We start from the raw sequence: 15,396 nt of genomic DNA, 5'->3' as shown, positions 1-15,396 counted from the left end.
TATATTGGAATTTTGTAAAACTCATTGTTAATTCAAAGATACAGGGAAAAAAGTAGAAGCAACTCCTCTCGTGTATTTATTTTCATGCACATCATTGAGTTTGAGTGAGAGTTTTCTAAACAATAGAAACGAAAGGTCAGAGGCAGCTTTCAGTGGAACATGTTGAATGAGATTGGAATTGTACGTGTGATGGGAATTACTTAAATGACAACCTCCTAAAATGCTACACAAACATCATGATGTTAAATTATATTCCATCAACCGAGAGTCTCCTCCTATTTGAAGGTAGTCCAATCTTATATAGAAAATCGGATATTTTGCTATAAATGTGAGGATTAATCTCATTGTTGGCTCAAAGAATTGAGAAAAAAATTTTGTACAACCATTTTGTAATAAATTTTAGAATTATTTTTTCTCTCATACTTATATTGTGTTCTTAGTTCTTACTTTTTCTATTGCTTTAATATTTATTTTAATATACACAATTTTTATATATTTTAGTTGTTCCACAAGTTGTCAAAAAAATGGTTGTTCAAAATTTTAGAGGTAAAAAACTTAATTATGGGTTAGCAAAGACAATAATTAGACCAAAAGTTTTTGCTCATTCACAACTGAACTGACCAAAATACCCCTACGCATGTTAACTCATGCTAATGTTAAATTTGTGTGAGTTAACTCACACAAAGATTTACACTAGCGTGAGTTAACTCACGATGAGATTTACACTAGCATGAGTTAACTCATGCTGAGATTTGCACTAGCGTGGGTTAACTCATGTTGCGGGAGTTAACTCACGCAGGAGCATTTTGGTCATTCCACTTGGGAATGAGCGAATACTTTTGGGTAAAGAGCAGAATTCTTAGAGTTTTGTTTACTTGTGTTGGGCCAAAGATAAACATGTGCTTTATCCATTTAAATCAAGTATTCAAATTATAAGAAGTTAATGAAAACTAAACACACACTCTCACATCACCTCCTCTCTAATTATAAAAAGTTAATGAAAAGTAAACCCCCATGCTCACATCATATTCTCTCTAATTGAATGTACATAACTTCATAGAAATTCTTAGAAATCATGGTTGAGTCTAACACAATCTCATAAAATCAACTTGTAAGGTGATAGTTGCTTCCATTTATAAACACATTGTCAAATCATCTCTTATCTAATGTGAAACTCTTTAACATAATATTTTTTGTTAGAATTTGATGGTTTATGGGGAAAAAATTAGATTGAAAGAGTGTGCATTAAAACAAGTCTTGAACATCCATTATCCGATGAAAAAACTTTATCTAAAACCCGTAATGAAAAGAATCAGGTGATGAATCTCATGCTTGACCTTATAAACTTGACTAAAAAGAATAAACAGTCATGATTTTGGATGGAAGTTCATTTAAACGCAATCCGATTAGGAATTAGATTCTTTCATTCTTTTTTTCCTTACTAAAGAAAGAAAGAAAAAGAAAAGCTTTTTGGGTTGGAAACTATCAGTTCATTCCCTTAAGCTGAAAATTCATGAACCAATCATGTGTTAGATCTTTATTTCTTTGGCCTTCTATTTATTAAAGTAATTTTGTTTTATTATTGTTGATTGAATGTATAACCTAATATATCTTTTCCTAAGAGCCTACGTAATTTTATTTCTCACCTATAACACTCTCACTCATCTAATTTCCCTCTCTTTCACTTTATGTTGGGGTAGAGTCCTATTAGACCTAATATCCATAATGTATTTTTTGTTGAAGCATAATATCCATAATAGTGGTTAAACATTAAAAATCAAGTTAAAGTTTTCACCAAAATTTCATGGGTAAAGCCACCAATTTTAGCTTCAAATTTCTAAAAATATTTAGTAGAAATAAAAAGACCACTTATTCTAGCTATATTAAAACTAAAATTGAATCTAAAGTTAAAAATAATCGATTAGTTTTGCTATCTATTGAAAAATAAATATCAAACAAAATAAATAACATCAAACAAAATTGAAAGTAAAAAAACAAGATTATATTCATTAACATTATTTAACTTTTTTTTTAATATTTGAGACCAAAATAGTATATCGTTGTCTTCGGTAACACAATCCACAAAATATTTTCTGTATGAAACATCATCTTCTTGAGAAATTTAGTTCGATTAGTTTTTTAATTCTTCCATTCTCCTTGCTTTGTTTTCTTAATTTATTTTGTACTATGTTATTTTTCGATGTAATCAAAATTGGTGGTGGGTCGGTTTGAGAGATTGATCTTCTTTTCCTTTTAAAATAAACCAATAATTACAACAACCTACTTCTTTTACTCATCCATCAACTAAAATTTGATGTATGTTTTTACCCATTGTGTCTAATCAGTTACCTAATTAACATAAACCATAATTAACCAGTTAATCAAATTATGAGTATTTACTAAGTCTGAATCGATTACGTAACTCACCTAATCCATCAATGTACAATATCTATCCTCCGATTTGTCTTAGTTTTATATGCAAAATCAGTAATTCTATGTTTCCTGATTAATTGATTGGTAGTTTAAAAACAACAATATAATTATTTTTTGGCTTAATTGCACTTTTGCCCCCTATCTTTTGTTAATTGTGCGATTTTGCACCCCATCGTTTCAAACGAGCTATTTTGCACCCTCTTTTTTCCCCTTTCTGATTTGATGGTCCCTCGTGTGTTTAAGTGCTGATGTGTCCCATTTTGATGACGTGTTTTCAATTAATGTGTTCCATGTGTGTAAATCAAATTTTAAAAAAAAAATTGAATAATTGGAAAGGGAGTCACGTGTTTCTCATTGCCTTGATCTTGTAGAAATTTTAAATGAACTTTTCATAGTGTTCTAAACTTGTCTCAAAAAAATCGTTCAAAATTTTAAGAGTTTAAGAATAATTATACAAACTTCGTTTTAGCAGGGACTAAAATTATAAGTAAATATTTTTTGTAGGGACTAAAAAAGCTATTATAATTAAGTAAGGTGAATATCAGTTTCTAGGTGAAAAACACACGTTGGTGAATTGTACCAAAGAAACAATACTAACATTGGTGACCACTATATATATGCTAGGTCATCTAATGTTGATGATGACATTCTCACAATTTCGTTACTCTTTGTTGTGAAATTTAGGAGTAACTTATTTTCATTTTTGACGTGTATAACTCGATATTGTATTTGGTGTTATGTGGAGCAAGCATGCACACAACAACCTGGCCAGATAAATAAAAGTTCCAGAAGACGCAATTGTTGCGGGAGAAATCTAAAACCGTAGCATAAACCAACCGACAAGACCATGCGTTAGGACAGGTTGGACTGTGGACCCATGTTAAGGTCCTAAATTTCAATTTCAATTTCAATGTCGTAAACTATGGATTTTGATTTCAAAGGCTTATCCAAACCACTGACCAACCCCCAATCTACTTTCAAGTTTCAAGTGATATAACCCTTTTACACGTTTTCTTTGTTGCACTTGCACTTCCTGCCCTTCTTAATTTTTTAAAGTACATTTTTCATGTAGACTATAGAGGAAAGGTATAATAACTATTAATATATATATATATATATATATATATATAATAGAGAAATTGATATTCGATCGTGGTCAAAAGGTTTGAACTACTCATCCTTCTTTAGTTATAAGAATTTGTCAAGGGTCAAGTTATAAGATTGTTCACAAAAATCTTGTAAAAAAAACGATTGTTTATAAAAATTATTTATCCCTAAATATAAGTCACTTTACAAAATTTCACATACATAAATAATTTCTTTATAAAAATATCTTTATTTTATTTATTATTGGAAATTGTATATACATTTTATCTCTCTTATGATGTTAATATTTTCAAGTCACTCAGCTATATGGTTTCCATGCCTATAAATATGAGTAATTGCGACATGTCAATCTTTCATCATAAGACGATTATTCATCATAAGACAATTAATGAGACAAACAATCAAAAAACAAGAGTGAGTTGGGGGATACCCTTTAGCAACTACGAAAACTACAATAACTGAGTTAGATTCAAGAGAGAGCCTTCGGTCTCCCTCGTCTAAAGCGAGTTGGAGAGCGGAGTAAATTTCCTGAAGCAATATATAGTCTACGCGTAAAATATTTTAAGTCAGATTATTTTTTTAGAGGGGAAGCCAAAGTTTTTTTTTTTAAATGATAATATAGTGTATAATGTGTATTCATAAAATAAAATAAAAATATTAAGATTAAAATATAATAACTTTAATTTTTTAGTGTATAGCCGTTGGCTGAAGTGGATACTATTAAAGTATAGAGAAATGATATTTTGACAACCACTTTTTGACAATTTTTGGACAACTTTCTCTCTCATACTCCCATGATGTTGTTATCCTCTCTCTTCCTTTTTCTCTCTCCATTGTTTTTGACCAATAAGAAGTGAGAAAACCAAGGTTGTCAACAAAGTTGTCATTAAATGGATGTCAAAATATCATTACTCTAAAGTATAAAGAAAATAAAATAAAAATTCACTGAATGGGGGAGTAAGTCAAAACAACAGGCACTATTAAAAAAATAAGGCTTCTTAAACAAATACTTTGTGTAATACACTATCAATTTGATTGTCAACTACGAGGTTAGCATATTGTATCAAATAAATTAAATACTAACAAACTTCTGGATTTGGATCAAAAGTGGATGAATGAATTAAATAAAAAAATCTAAGAATGGAGAGTGAAAAAGACTTAAGAGCTAGTGAGTGGTTTTGTGAAAACAACAAAGAAACCACAGAAAGATGATTATAATATTAATATCAACAAATCAACAATGGACAGCACTTTCATAGAAACAGAAGAAATTAAAATATGAAGAAACATAGAATGAGGAACTCTTCAATCTTTCTCCAAATTTCACTATAAAAAGGGGTTCCAAATTCTTCACTCTTCACACATTCATTCCCCATTTCATTTACTTGTGGCTTTATCATTCTTTTGCGTTTGGTTTCTACCTTGCTTTCCCTCATTCTTTGCCACCCTTTTCTTGTCTCATTCAATATTTGCTCTATTTCTTCATTAGGTTCTTGCATTTCAATTACAACAAGGTATGTATAACTTGCTGCTTACTACTACAATTCTTGTTATAATGTCTTTAGGTGTAAGATTTTGAATTGGATAACAATGTGATACTTAATATATAAGCTTGGATCACAAAGAGATCAAATCAAATGTATTTGTATCGGATATGGCGTGAACGTAGTTGAGATGTTAATTGTTATTGCGATCGATGTCTTTATATGCCGATTTTTGCTTAAAAGTTTAGATATTGAAATTGCAGGTCTTGAACATCACTCCACATACCACATTGAATATTGTCACTCCACATAAATAGTACTAAAGTATTGTATTAATAATTGAAGTGACCAAGGGATTAAAATTTAAAACAAACCTTTATTAACAGAAATGGAATTTTTATATAAAAAAAACATTTACACACTTTTGTACGTATTTTTCTGTCTTTCAATACATTATTATCCTATTGATATTGAGTGTATTTTTATATGGTGTTCATATACATTTATGATGGTTAAATGACATTACCAATGAACACGAAATACTCATATATGGTCAAGCCTTATGAGGGGACCAGATTCACTGCAGTTAATCCAAATTCTTCATGAGGTTTATGGTAGGTAAGAATTAAGACAAAGTGTAACACTAACACCAGAAAGTTATTGCGTGTAATTAAATAAACTAAAAGATGCAACCACCGAATAATTCTCTCCATGGATAAAATCAAAGGAAAATCTGCCAAAAAAAAGGTCCATGTACTTTTATCGAAAAGGATATGTATGTACGTATAATACTTTCTTGACGAAATGTATATATAAGAATTAAAATCGACTTCAATATTTTTTTTATTTTTTTAAATCAATAAGAAATGAGTTCTTGTTTAAAAAAAAAATGAGTTCTAAAACTTTATAGTGGGATTTGAAGATAGAATGAATTATTTTATTATTATTTTTAATTTATAAAATGATAAGTCTCAAAAGCACTAGAACCTATAAAGTTTGGGCAGGTCCCATGTGCCATTGTCACATACTATTCACATTTAAATCTACGGTTTCGATAATCAGTATTAATTTTTTTTTTTTCTTTCATTCTTATAATTGCAAAATTAGTGTTTTATTAAATAATAATTGTCTTGAGCAACAAAAGAATTCACAACAACAAAAAGTCTTGAGCAACAAGAAATATATGACTAGAACTTAACGGTTAGATATAACGGATAATACTTTGGTGACATAATGTCACCGTGACATTAAATCTGGGCCACACAAAGGGTTGTGTTGTGTGGCCCAGATGTGTTGTATGGGTGACATTAAATCTGGACCACACAAAGGTGTGTGTTGTGTGGCTCAGATTTAATGTCACGGTGACATTATGTCACCAAAGTGCCACCGAGATATAACTATTGCTCCATGTATTATTACATCTTAATTTATACCTTGGGATTCAGAGAAAAAAATAATAATATTGATTTTATATTATTTTTTATATGAATTAGTAATTTTTAAATAAGCAAAATAACGCAAAGACATTAATATTTTCTAGAACTTCCCTCAATTTTTTTTTTCTTTCTAGAACTCAAATTTTTTAATAATTTAATTTAATATAATATATATTTCGTCAAAAATATATGGGGAAATTCTATTAAGCTACGTGTAGAAAAATGTTTGGGTTTAGTTGAATATTTTACCTTTTTTGTTTGATACGTTTCTTTTCTGTATTGTGTTTCGCGCTCCATTCTTGTCTATAAATTAACACCTTCACCTCTTTCTTTTCCATTCATTCCTTTCTCTTCTCTCTTCACAATTCTCATTTTTTGCGTTCATTCTTTTTATTCAGGTACTCTTTCTTTCCCTTCTCTTTCTTTCTCTTTGGTTTCTTTCTCAAGTTTTTTTTTCTTCTCTTTTTGCTTTTGCTCTGTTTTAACACTGTTACACCACCTTAAACTCTTAAAGATCATTGTAAAGAAACCACTGGATCAAAGTTTGTAACATTGATCTTTGGTTTTTGGTACTTTTAGTTTCAATCTTTAACTCTGTTTTTAAGGTTCTGTCTTTGTTAAGTTTTTTCTTTTTGTCTTATTTTATGGTATTACGGTTATGTTGTTATGTCTTTTTGCTATTTTTTTCTTGTGGGGTTCAAAAAAATAAATAAAAATATAATTTTTTTTGCTTGTAACAGTAGCCTTGCTGGCCTTGAACTAGGATCTTCTTTGTTGGTTTCTCAATTTTATTTATTTATTTATTATTTAATTTTTATGTTTTTTATGCATTTGATTTTAGAGGTTTGATCCTGCAATACTTAGTTTATAATTTAATTATATATCTATATTTTTTTTTAAATTGAAGTTCAAGTTTGAGTTAGTTCAATTTTTGACTTGCTAGCTTTTGGTGGTGTAAAGTTGTAATTAAAATAATGTTATTTTGGTCGTGCTACTATTAAAAAATTGCATCTTGGAGTATTTTTCCTGCACTTTGTAAGGCAGAGAAATTTTGGTTCAACTAAGGAATATGGTTTTTAATTAATATTATTATTCTTTAGGTAGTTGGTTGGTGAGGGTTGATTTGTGTTCAAATCCAATTCAATCTAATCATCTAGAATTATTATTTTTCTTATTCTTTTCAACATTTTTATTTTGAGTTTTTGTTGATTATTTTTATATTATTTTTGTTACATGGTGGCTTATTTTGATGTTGCAGTTGAAGTTTTAAGCTTTTGAAGCAATGGCTAGTCTTACCCGTTCAACTTCTCTCCGTGAGAGGTTTGATGAATCTCTCACTGCTCACAGGATTGAAATTTTGGCCCTTTTGTCAAGGTACCTGCTCAATTATTTTTTATTTTTATTTTTACTTTTTTAAAAAAAAAATTGTGCATATTCAGTTGGTACAATGCATAATATATGCAAGGTCCGGGTTCGAACCCCAAACATCATCAAAAAATAAAGACTCGTGTTGAGTTTGGCAAAATCACGGTGGCACTGTGATTTTGTTAAAGTTATCTAGTCTTACAACTTTTAGCATTTTCCAAAATCATTGTGACGCGCTGTGATTCTGTCAAATTTACTATCAGCCGAATTATAGACTAAGATTGTTGTATGGATTTAAATTAACATTCAAAATCTCATGATGTTAAAAGGATTGAAGCAAAGGGGAAGGGAATCCTACAACACCATCAAGTAATTGCTGAGTTTGAAGAAATCCCTGAGGAGAAGAGGCAAAAACTAGTTAATGGAGCCTTTGGAGAAGTTTTGAGATCTACTCAGGTAACTGATATATTGTTTATTAGTACTTTTTTTGTTACAATGAATCTATATTTGGTGGAGTTTGTTAAGAGTTTTCTTTTGGTTTGTGTTGTGTAGGAAGCTGTAGTGTTGCCACCATTTGTCGCTCTTGCTGTTCGTCCAAGGCCTGGTGTTTGGGAGTATCTGAGAGTTGATGTGCACAGCCTTGTTGTCGATGAACTTCGTGCTGCCGAGTATCTCAAGTTCAAGGAGGAACTTGTTGAAGGAAGGTAAGGATTTAAGACATTCGATTCCTCTTGATTTGTTCTGCAATGGGAAGAGTCTGTTTTGTTATGTTATTAGTAGAACTTAACATGTTTCATTAACTCTTAATGTAGTTCTAATGGTAACTTTGTGCTTGAGTTGGACTTTGAACCATTCAACGCCTCTTTTCCTCGACCAACTCTGAACAAGTCGATTGGAAATGGCGTCGAGTTCCTCAATCGTCATCTTTCTGCTAAGCTTTTCCATGGCAAAGAAAGCTTGCAGCCACTGTTGGAGTTCCTCAGGCTTCACAACTATAACGGAAAGGTATTTTTGATAAATTTACTGCTACACATTAGATATTTATTAATTGCGTTTGTGTTTTGATTTTACTGAATTATGGTTTTGATTATTGCAGACTATGATGGTGAATGACAGAATTCAAAATCTGAATTCTCTTCAACATGTTTTGAGAACTGCAGAAGATTATCTTCGCACAATTGCTCCCGAAACACCCTACTCGGAATTTGAACACAAATTCCAGGATAGTGGTTTGGAGAGAGGGTGGGGTGACACGGCCGAGCGTGTCCTTGAAATGATCCAGCTTCTGTTGGATCTTCTCGAGGCACCTGATCCTTTCACCCTCGAGAAATTCCTTGGAAGAATCCCTATGGTCTTTAATGTTGTCATCCTTTCTCCACATGGTTACTTCGCCCAAGATAATGTCTTGGGATACCCTGATACCGGTGGACAGGTTAGTCAAAATAACCTGATACATCATAGTTTTCATAATATTAAGGATCTCAATATAACTGCAATTTTGATGGCCATCGCAATTTAAAACTTATATTACATACTTGTACTACTTCACATTAGTTTACCTCTCAATATTGAGTGACTTGTGCTTAATGATTCTCTAATCTAGGTTGTGTACATTTTGGACCAAGTTCGTGCCTTGGAGAACGAGATGCTCAGACGTATCAAGCAACAAGGCTTGGATATCAAGCCTCGCATTCTCATTGTATGTTCTAGTGTACTTATGAATAGTTATCATAGTTATGTATGGTTTATGGATATTTCACTCAATACTGCTTTTGATTTTTGTTAAATGCAGATCACCCGTCTTCTCCCTGATGCAGTGGGAACTACTTGTGGTGAACGTCTTGAGAAAGTATACGATACCGAACATTGCCACATTCTTCGAGTTCCATTTAGAACAGAGAAGGGAATTGTTCGCAAATGGATCTCAAGATTCGAAGTCTGGCCCTACCTTGAGACTTTCAGTGAGGTGAAGTTTTCATCATAAATGGAACACAGTTTATGCATTTTGTTTTTATGACTTGAATTTAAGGCGAAACTGTATTTTTTTTTTCTTTCATTAGGATGTTGCCAATGAACTTGCAAAGGAGTTGGAAGGAAAACCTGATCTGATCGTCGGAAACTACAGTGATGGAAACATCGTTGCCTCTTTGTTAGCTCATAAATTAGGCGTAACTCAGGTTTGTCTACGCACTTTAGTTTCTAAAAATGTTGTTATTGTTTGTTCACTATACTTTGCAAACCAGTATCCTAAGTTTCTACCTTGCTTTAACGCCAATTGCAGTGTACTATTGCTCATGCACTCGAGAAGACCAAGTACCCAGAGTCTGAACTTTACTGGAAAAAATTTGAAGACAAGTATCACTTCTCATGCCAATTTACTGCTGATCTTTTTGCAATGAACCACACAGATTTTATTATCACAAGTACCTTCCAAGAGATTGCTGGAAGGTAAACTATTATTACATCTTTCTGTTCATAATTTTTGTTCATACGGCATTATAATTTTGATTGATTATCTTATTGAAATTCTCATGACTTTGTACTCTTACAGCAAGGATACTGTTGGACAGTATGAGAGTCACACTGCCTTCACCCTTCCTGGACTTTACCGTGTGGTTCACGGTATCGATGTCTTTGATCCAAAGTTCAACATTGTTTCACCCGGAGCTGATATGAGCATTTACTTCCCATACACTGAAACTGAGCGTAGATTGACATCATTCCACCCTGAGATTGAAGAACTTCTTTACAGCTCAGTGGAGAATGAGGAGCACATGTAAGCATGATACGATTTAGTCCCTAAAATTAACGAAACTTCAAAATGATTACCGAAATTGGAAATCCTCCTCGATTGCATTAATTCTTGAGTTGGTCAATATCTGAAACTGTCTTGGCGTAACTATTGTGATCAACATTTTCAAAGACTAAATTGATGATTTACTCGTATATAGTACTAGATTCCCCGTTTTTATTTCGCAAAACCTGTCTGATTTAAAAACATTCCATTACAGATGTGTGTTGAAGGACCGCAGCAAGCCAATTATCTTCACAATGGCAAGGCTGGACCGAGTGAAGAACATTACAGGACTTGTTGAGTGGTACGGCAAGAACGCTCGTCTGAGGGAGCTAGTAAACCTTGTCGTCGTTGCTGGAGACAGGAGGAAGGAATCCAAAGACTTAGAAGAGAAAGCCGAGATGAAGAAAATGTACGGCCTAATCGAGACCTACAAATTGAACGGCCAATTCAGATGGATTTCCTCACAAATGAACCGAATTCGGAACGGAGAGCTTTACCGTGTCATTTGCGACACAAAGGGAGCTTTTGTGCAGCCTGCTATTTATGAAGCTTTTGGTTTGACTGTTGTTGAAGCTATGACTTGTGGATTGCCGACATTCGCAACTTGCAATGGTGGTCCTGCTGAGATCATTGTTCATGGAAAATCTGGTTACCATATTGATCCTTATCATGGTGATCAAGCTGCTGAGACTCTTGTTGAATTCTTTGAGAAGAGTAAGGCTGATCCATCTTATTGGGACAAAATCTCACATGGAGGTCTCAAACGTATTCATGAGAAGTAAGTCAAATTGCATTTTATATAAATCTCTCTTTATCTAATATACTATTTCACCAAAACCATCATCACTCACAATAATAGTTTCACCTTTTTTACCTAATATTTCACCAAAACCATCATCACTCACAACAATAATTTCACCTTTTTACCTAATATTTCACCAAAATAATCATGACACTCAAGGTTTTAATTTTTTTTTGGTAGTTATTGCATTACAATCCTTGATATAGTGATGAATCCGCAATTGTTGTCGTGTTGCAATCTCTGTAGCACCAACAATCCGACACATGTGTACATTCAATTATTTCATTTTCTCAAATTAATATCATTGTTAAACATATCAGTGTCACAGTCAAATGTCCGATGTTCGTGTTGCAAACTTGCAATCTATGTAACATCGATACATAATTATTTAATTTTCTCAAATTAATATCAGTGTTATATATGTCAATGCATGTTTTGATCATATTCACATTACAATGTTCCAATAGTTTCACCTTACCAAAATTTTTACTAGAGGATCATCATAAGACACTATGAGTTGCATAAGTTGTATATATATTTGAGTTATGATTATGTTTTAATCTCTTTTTATTATTTCATTGCTTTTCTTCAATAGGTACACATGGCAGATTTATTCTGACAGGCTTTTGACACTAACTGGTGTCTATGGCTTCTGGAAGCATGTGACAAACCTTGATCGTCGTGAGAGCAAACGTTACCTTGAAATGTTCTATGCCCTTAAGTACAGCAAATTGGTAATACATCTTCTCTTATTACACTATTTTTTTTTACTAATTTTCAGACTTTTTAGTTAATCTCACATTACACTATTTAGTGGTTTTATTTTCTAGTTACATATAATTTTATTCTATTTTTTTATTTGTCTTGTTTAGCGAGTAAAAGTATATTTAACCATGAATTTTTAATAATTATAGCTTTAGAAATGAGATGCAATACATTGCTTTTCCTCAAAGAAGTGGTTAATCTTTCTTTGTTATCAATTATTATTTCAATTCCCATTATTAGAGGTTAAAAGTGCTGTTAAACAAAATGGAATTTTTCTTCCTTGTCCCTACTTTGAATGTGATTCCTCAATAGACTAATATATAATGTAATTTTTGTGATCTTTTAGGCTGAATCTGTGCCCCTTGCTGTTGAAGAGTAAAAGTAAGATCAATGCTGAAGTGTGAAGAGATTGCGGGACTGGCTTTTTATTGTTTGGAGTTGATGGAGCATTTATAAATAAATAATAGTACCATTGATTTTGATATTGAGATTATGTTTTTTTTCAATTGAAAAAAAAATTTGTCGTTCTTCTTTGAATTGTTAGTAAGTTCACCTAAACATTTGGTACCAAAAAAAAAAAATTGCTGTTGGTATGTTTAGGATGAAAATGAATTTTTTTTTTTATTAAAGTGTACTTTATTTTTTCCATTTTTGGATCTTATTGGAAATCTTCAAATTTGGAGTGTTTATCTCATATATTCGATTTCTATATGTGCCTTCAATTCAATTTGGGTGTTTATTGGTCCACATTTCCCTCAAACTCTAACTCCACATTTATCATTTATAGCTTCTATTATCTCATCTTTAAAACACAAATAAATACTAATAATCTAGAGTTGATTTGACTAGTAATCATGGACTGGTCCTACCTCCTTTTTTTGACTCAATTGGTTCTACCTCTTGGCAACAAATACTAAAATGAAAAGATAAAGATTGAACCATTTCTTCAATTAATTATTTAATAGAAACTTTGACAAAAAAATTGAGATAAACTTTTTTCCTCAAAGTCTATTTAGATGTACGTGCTCGAAAAAATATTGTACCATTTTGATGTGTACATCTGGATAGATCAAGAGTTTTAGAATCATTCCTTAAAAAAGAGTTTTAGAATCATGCTTAGTTTTTAAAATTATTACATGCGTAAAGTTCTTAAAAAAAACAAAGTAAAGTCAGGGGAATATTATGTGATAGTTATGTGTTAGGTTATGTATGTTACACGTCCATATGATAGTGAGAATTTTTTGGGCCATTGAGGCACCACACAACTTGTCCCCATAGCATGCACTTTCTAAGGTACCTTGTACATAGATTTTGGGTGGAAATAATGCCACCTTACATTATATACAATTCTGGAAAGTTAGGTCAAAGAAAGCTATCTTGAATTTACTACTCCTCCTTCTAGCTGGCTTCATTCTTATCAGAAATAAATTCAGTGGGAGAAGCATCTTTTTATAACCATTGTGTTTTACAACATTGGACCTATCTCTAACTAGTGGCAATACCAAAATTAATAAGTGTATATTGGATTATGCGATAAAGAAGATTGATATTGATTGAATTGATTTTGTCTGAATGAATTTTGATCATATTTTGATAAAAAAAAAAGGAGCATTACTTTTCTCATCCTATGTCTTTCCTCGCGCGTCCTATTTTTTTCCAATTTTATCCATGGTCCGGATTTCGTATTCCAGAATGGATTGTTAGTATTTTTCAGATGATTCCGGATTTTAAAATCCGGAATAGTATTTTAGCAGAACTTTTGCAATTTTAAGTTCTACAATTCGTAAAATAAAATGCGAATAAAATAAAAAACAGAAATAAAAAGACACAAACATAAAACAACTCATTTTATTAATATATGAACAATACATTACAATAATTTTCAAGCTTTTTAAGCTTATTACATAAGATCCTAAATCTATTTATAATCTCCTAAGAGCCTAATTCTAATCTCCTAAAAGCCTAACCACTGCTATGTGATAAGACATAGCAGTAGTTTGGCTATTGGAGGAAAACCGGAGGAGGAGGGAAGAGGAGGGCGGGAAGAAGAAACAAATGCCCCTGAGGGAGGTGGGGGGGGGGGGGGGGTGCTCAGACTTACGCTCAGACAGGCGATGCTAAGAAGCACACTGACCCACATGACCCTCAGATGAACTGCCCTTCGTTGCAGCGCGGTAAAACACGTTTTTTTGACTTGACCACCGACAAAAACGTGTGGTGCAGACCACCGGCCACGACACTCATACAATTCGGAATATACAATCCGGAATGCACCTTTGGTTTCCGGAATATCCTTTCCGGATTAATGCGATATTGGTGAACGAGGTGAAAGTTGGCACTTCCTGTAGGGCTAAGGACATTCCGGAATGTAAAATCCGGAACGCTTCAACATTGGATTCTTTTGAAAGAGAGCCATGAATTTGGGTTTGGACGGTTACAACTACTAACACGTTTTCAATGACTGTATTAATGACCTAGGACTTGTTTAAGGCTATAAATAGGCTTCCATCTTCAACAAATACCTCCATTCTTCACTTCACCTCTTTTCTTCAATTTTCTTCAAACGTTTTTAGTTTTTTAGGGGTGTCGGTGGTGTCATGGCCATTGTTGACCGTTCCTAAGAACCCTGCAATAGCATTTCAGCTTGTGTGGGGTTTATATAACCGGTCAACAGAGACCCTTGTCATCAAAGAAAGACACAAAATATTCATATCAATTTTGTTCGGAATTAATTTTCCGTAAATCTCTTCACCTCTTTTCTTCAATTTTCTTCAAATGTTTTTAATTTTTTAGGGGTGTCGGTGGTGTCATGGTCATTGTTGACCGTTCATATGAACTCTGCAATAGCATTTCAGCTTGTGTGGGGTTCATATAACGGTCAACAGAGACCCTTGACATCAAAGAAAGACACAAAAAAGCGCACAACATCTGGTCCGGATTTTATTTTCCGGAAGTAACTAACAATCTGGTTCGGAAAACAAAATCCGGACCATGGGTATTTTTGGATTTTTTGCAGGGCGCGCGAGAAGGAACTAGGGTGGGAAAAGTAAAAGAGGATATCGAATCCCTCATTCATAGAGGAAAATTGAAAATTTATGTAGCAAGAGGGAACAACACTTGCTACTACGACATTTCATGTGACATTGTGTATGCTAACCTTTTAGGAATCTGCAACTACCTTTTAACGAGTCCCTCATTTTAGGAAGC

At 32.6% G+C, this 15,396-nt stretch overlaps 1 protein-coding gene across 2 annotated transcripts; it reads left to right on the top strand.

Annotated features, from left to right (window-relative positions):
• The first annotated feature begins 4,899 nt into the window (after positions 1-4,899).
• Positions 4,900-12,885, top strand: LOC146946202 (sucrose synthase-like). 2 transcript variants are annotated; one of them, XM_085744359.1, is made up of 14 exons: positions 4,900-5,054; positions 7,719-7,834; positions 8,155-8,281; positions 8,378-8,529; positions 8,638-8,830; positions 8,922-9,257; positions 9,429-9,524; positions 9,618-9,791; positions 9,886-10,002; positions 10,107-10,273; positions 10,377-10,601; positions 10,837-11,400; positions 12,020-12,158; positions 12,536-12,885. In XM_085744359.1, the coding sequence occupies exons 2-14, from the start codon at positions 7,743-7,745 to the stop codon at positions 12,566-12,568; spliced, it is 2,415 nt and encodes an 804-aa protein (XP_085600485.1). In that variant the 5' UTR covers positions 4,900-5,054; positions 7,719-7,742; the 3' UTR covers positions 12,569-12,885. The 2 variants fall into 2 exon arrangements, with proteins under 2 accessions (XP_085600485.1, XP_085600486.1); XM_085744360.1 differs by lacking the exon at positions 4,900-5,054 and adding an exon at positions 6,797-6,858.
• The last annotated feature ends 2,511 nt before the right edge of the window (positions 12,886-15,396 follow it).

Source organism: Medicago sativa, chromosome 2 (assembly GCF_051527215.1).
Source record: "Medicago sativa cultivar Bolivia chromosome 2, Bolivia_mono, whole genome shotgun sequence".
Taxonomy (NCBI): Eukaryota; Viridiplantae; Streptophyta; class Magnoliopsida; order Fabales; family Fabaceae; genus Medicago; species Medicago sativa.
The sequence above is the reverse complement of the archived record's forward strand: the minus strand, read 5'-3'. Positions and strand labels throughout refer to the sequence as shown.

What these genes read in the sequence shown, in the direction of transcription:
- LOC146946202 (XM_085744359.1), top strand. Translation starts at nt 7,743, where the DNA reads ATGGCTAGTCTTACCCGTTCAACTTCTCTCCGTGAGAGGTTTGATGAA. An exon ending in TTCACAACTATAACGGAAAG is followed by an intron (nt 8,831 to 8,921) that starts GTATTTTTGATA and finishes TGATTATTGCAG; the next exon opens with ACTATGATGGTGAATGACAG. An exon ending in ACCTTGAGACTTTCAGTGAG is followed by an intron (nt 9,792 to 9,885) that starts GTGAAGTTTTCA and finishes TTCTTTCATTAG; the next exon opens with GATGTTGCCAATGAACTTGC.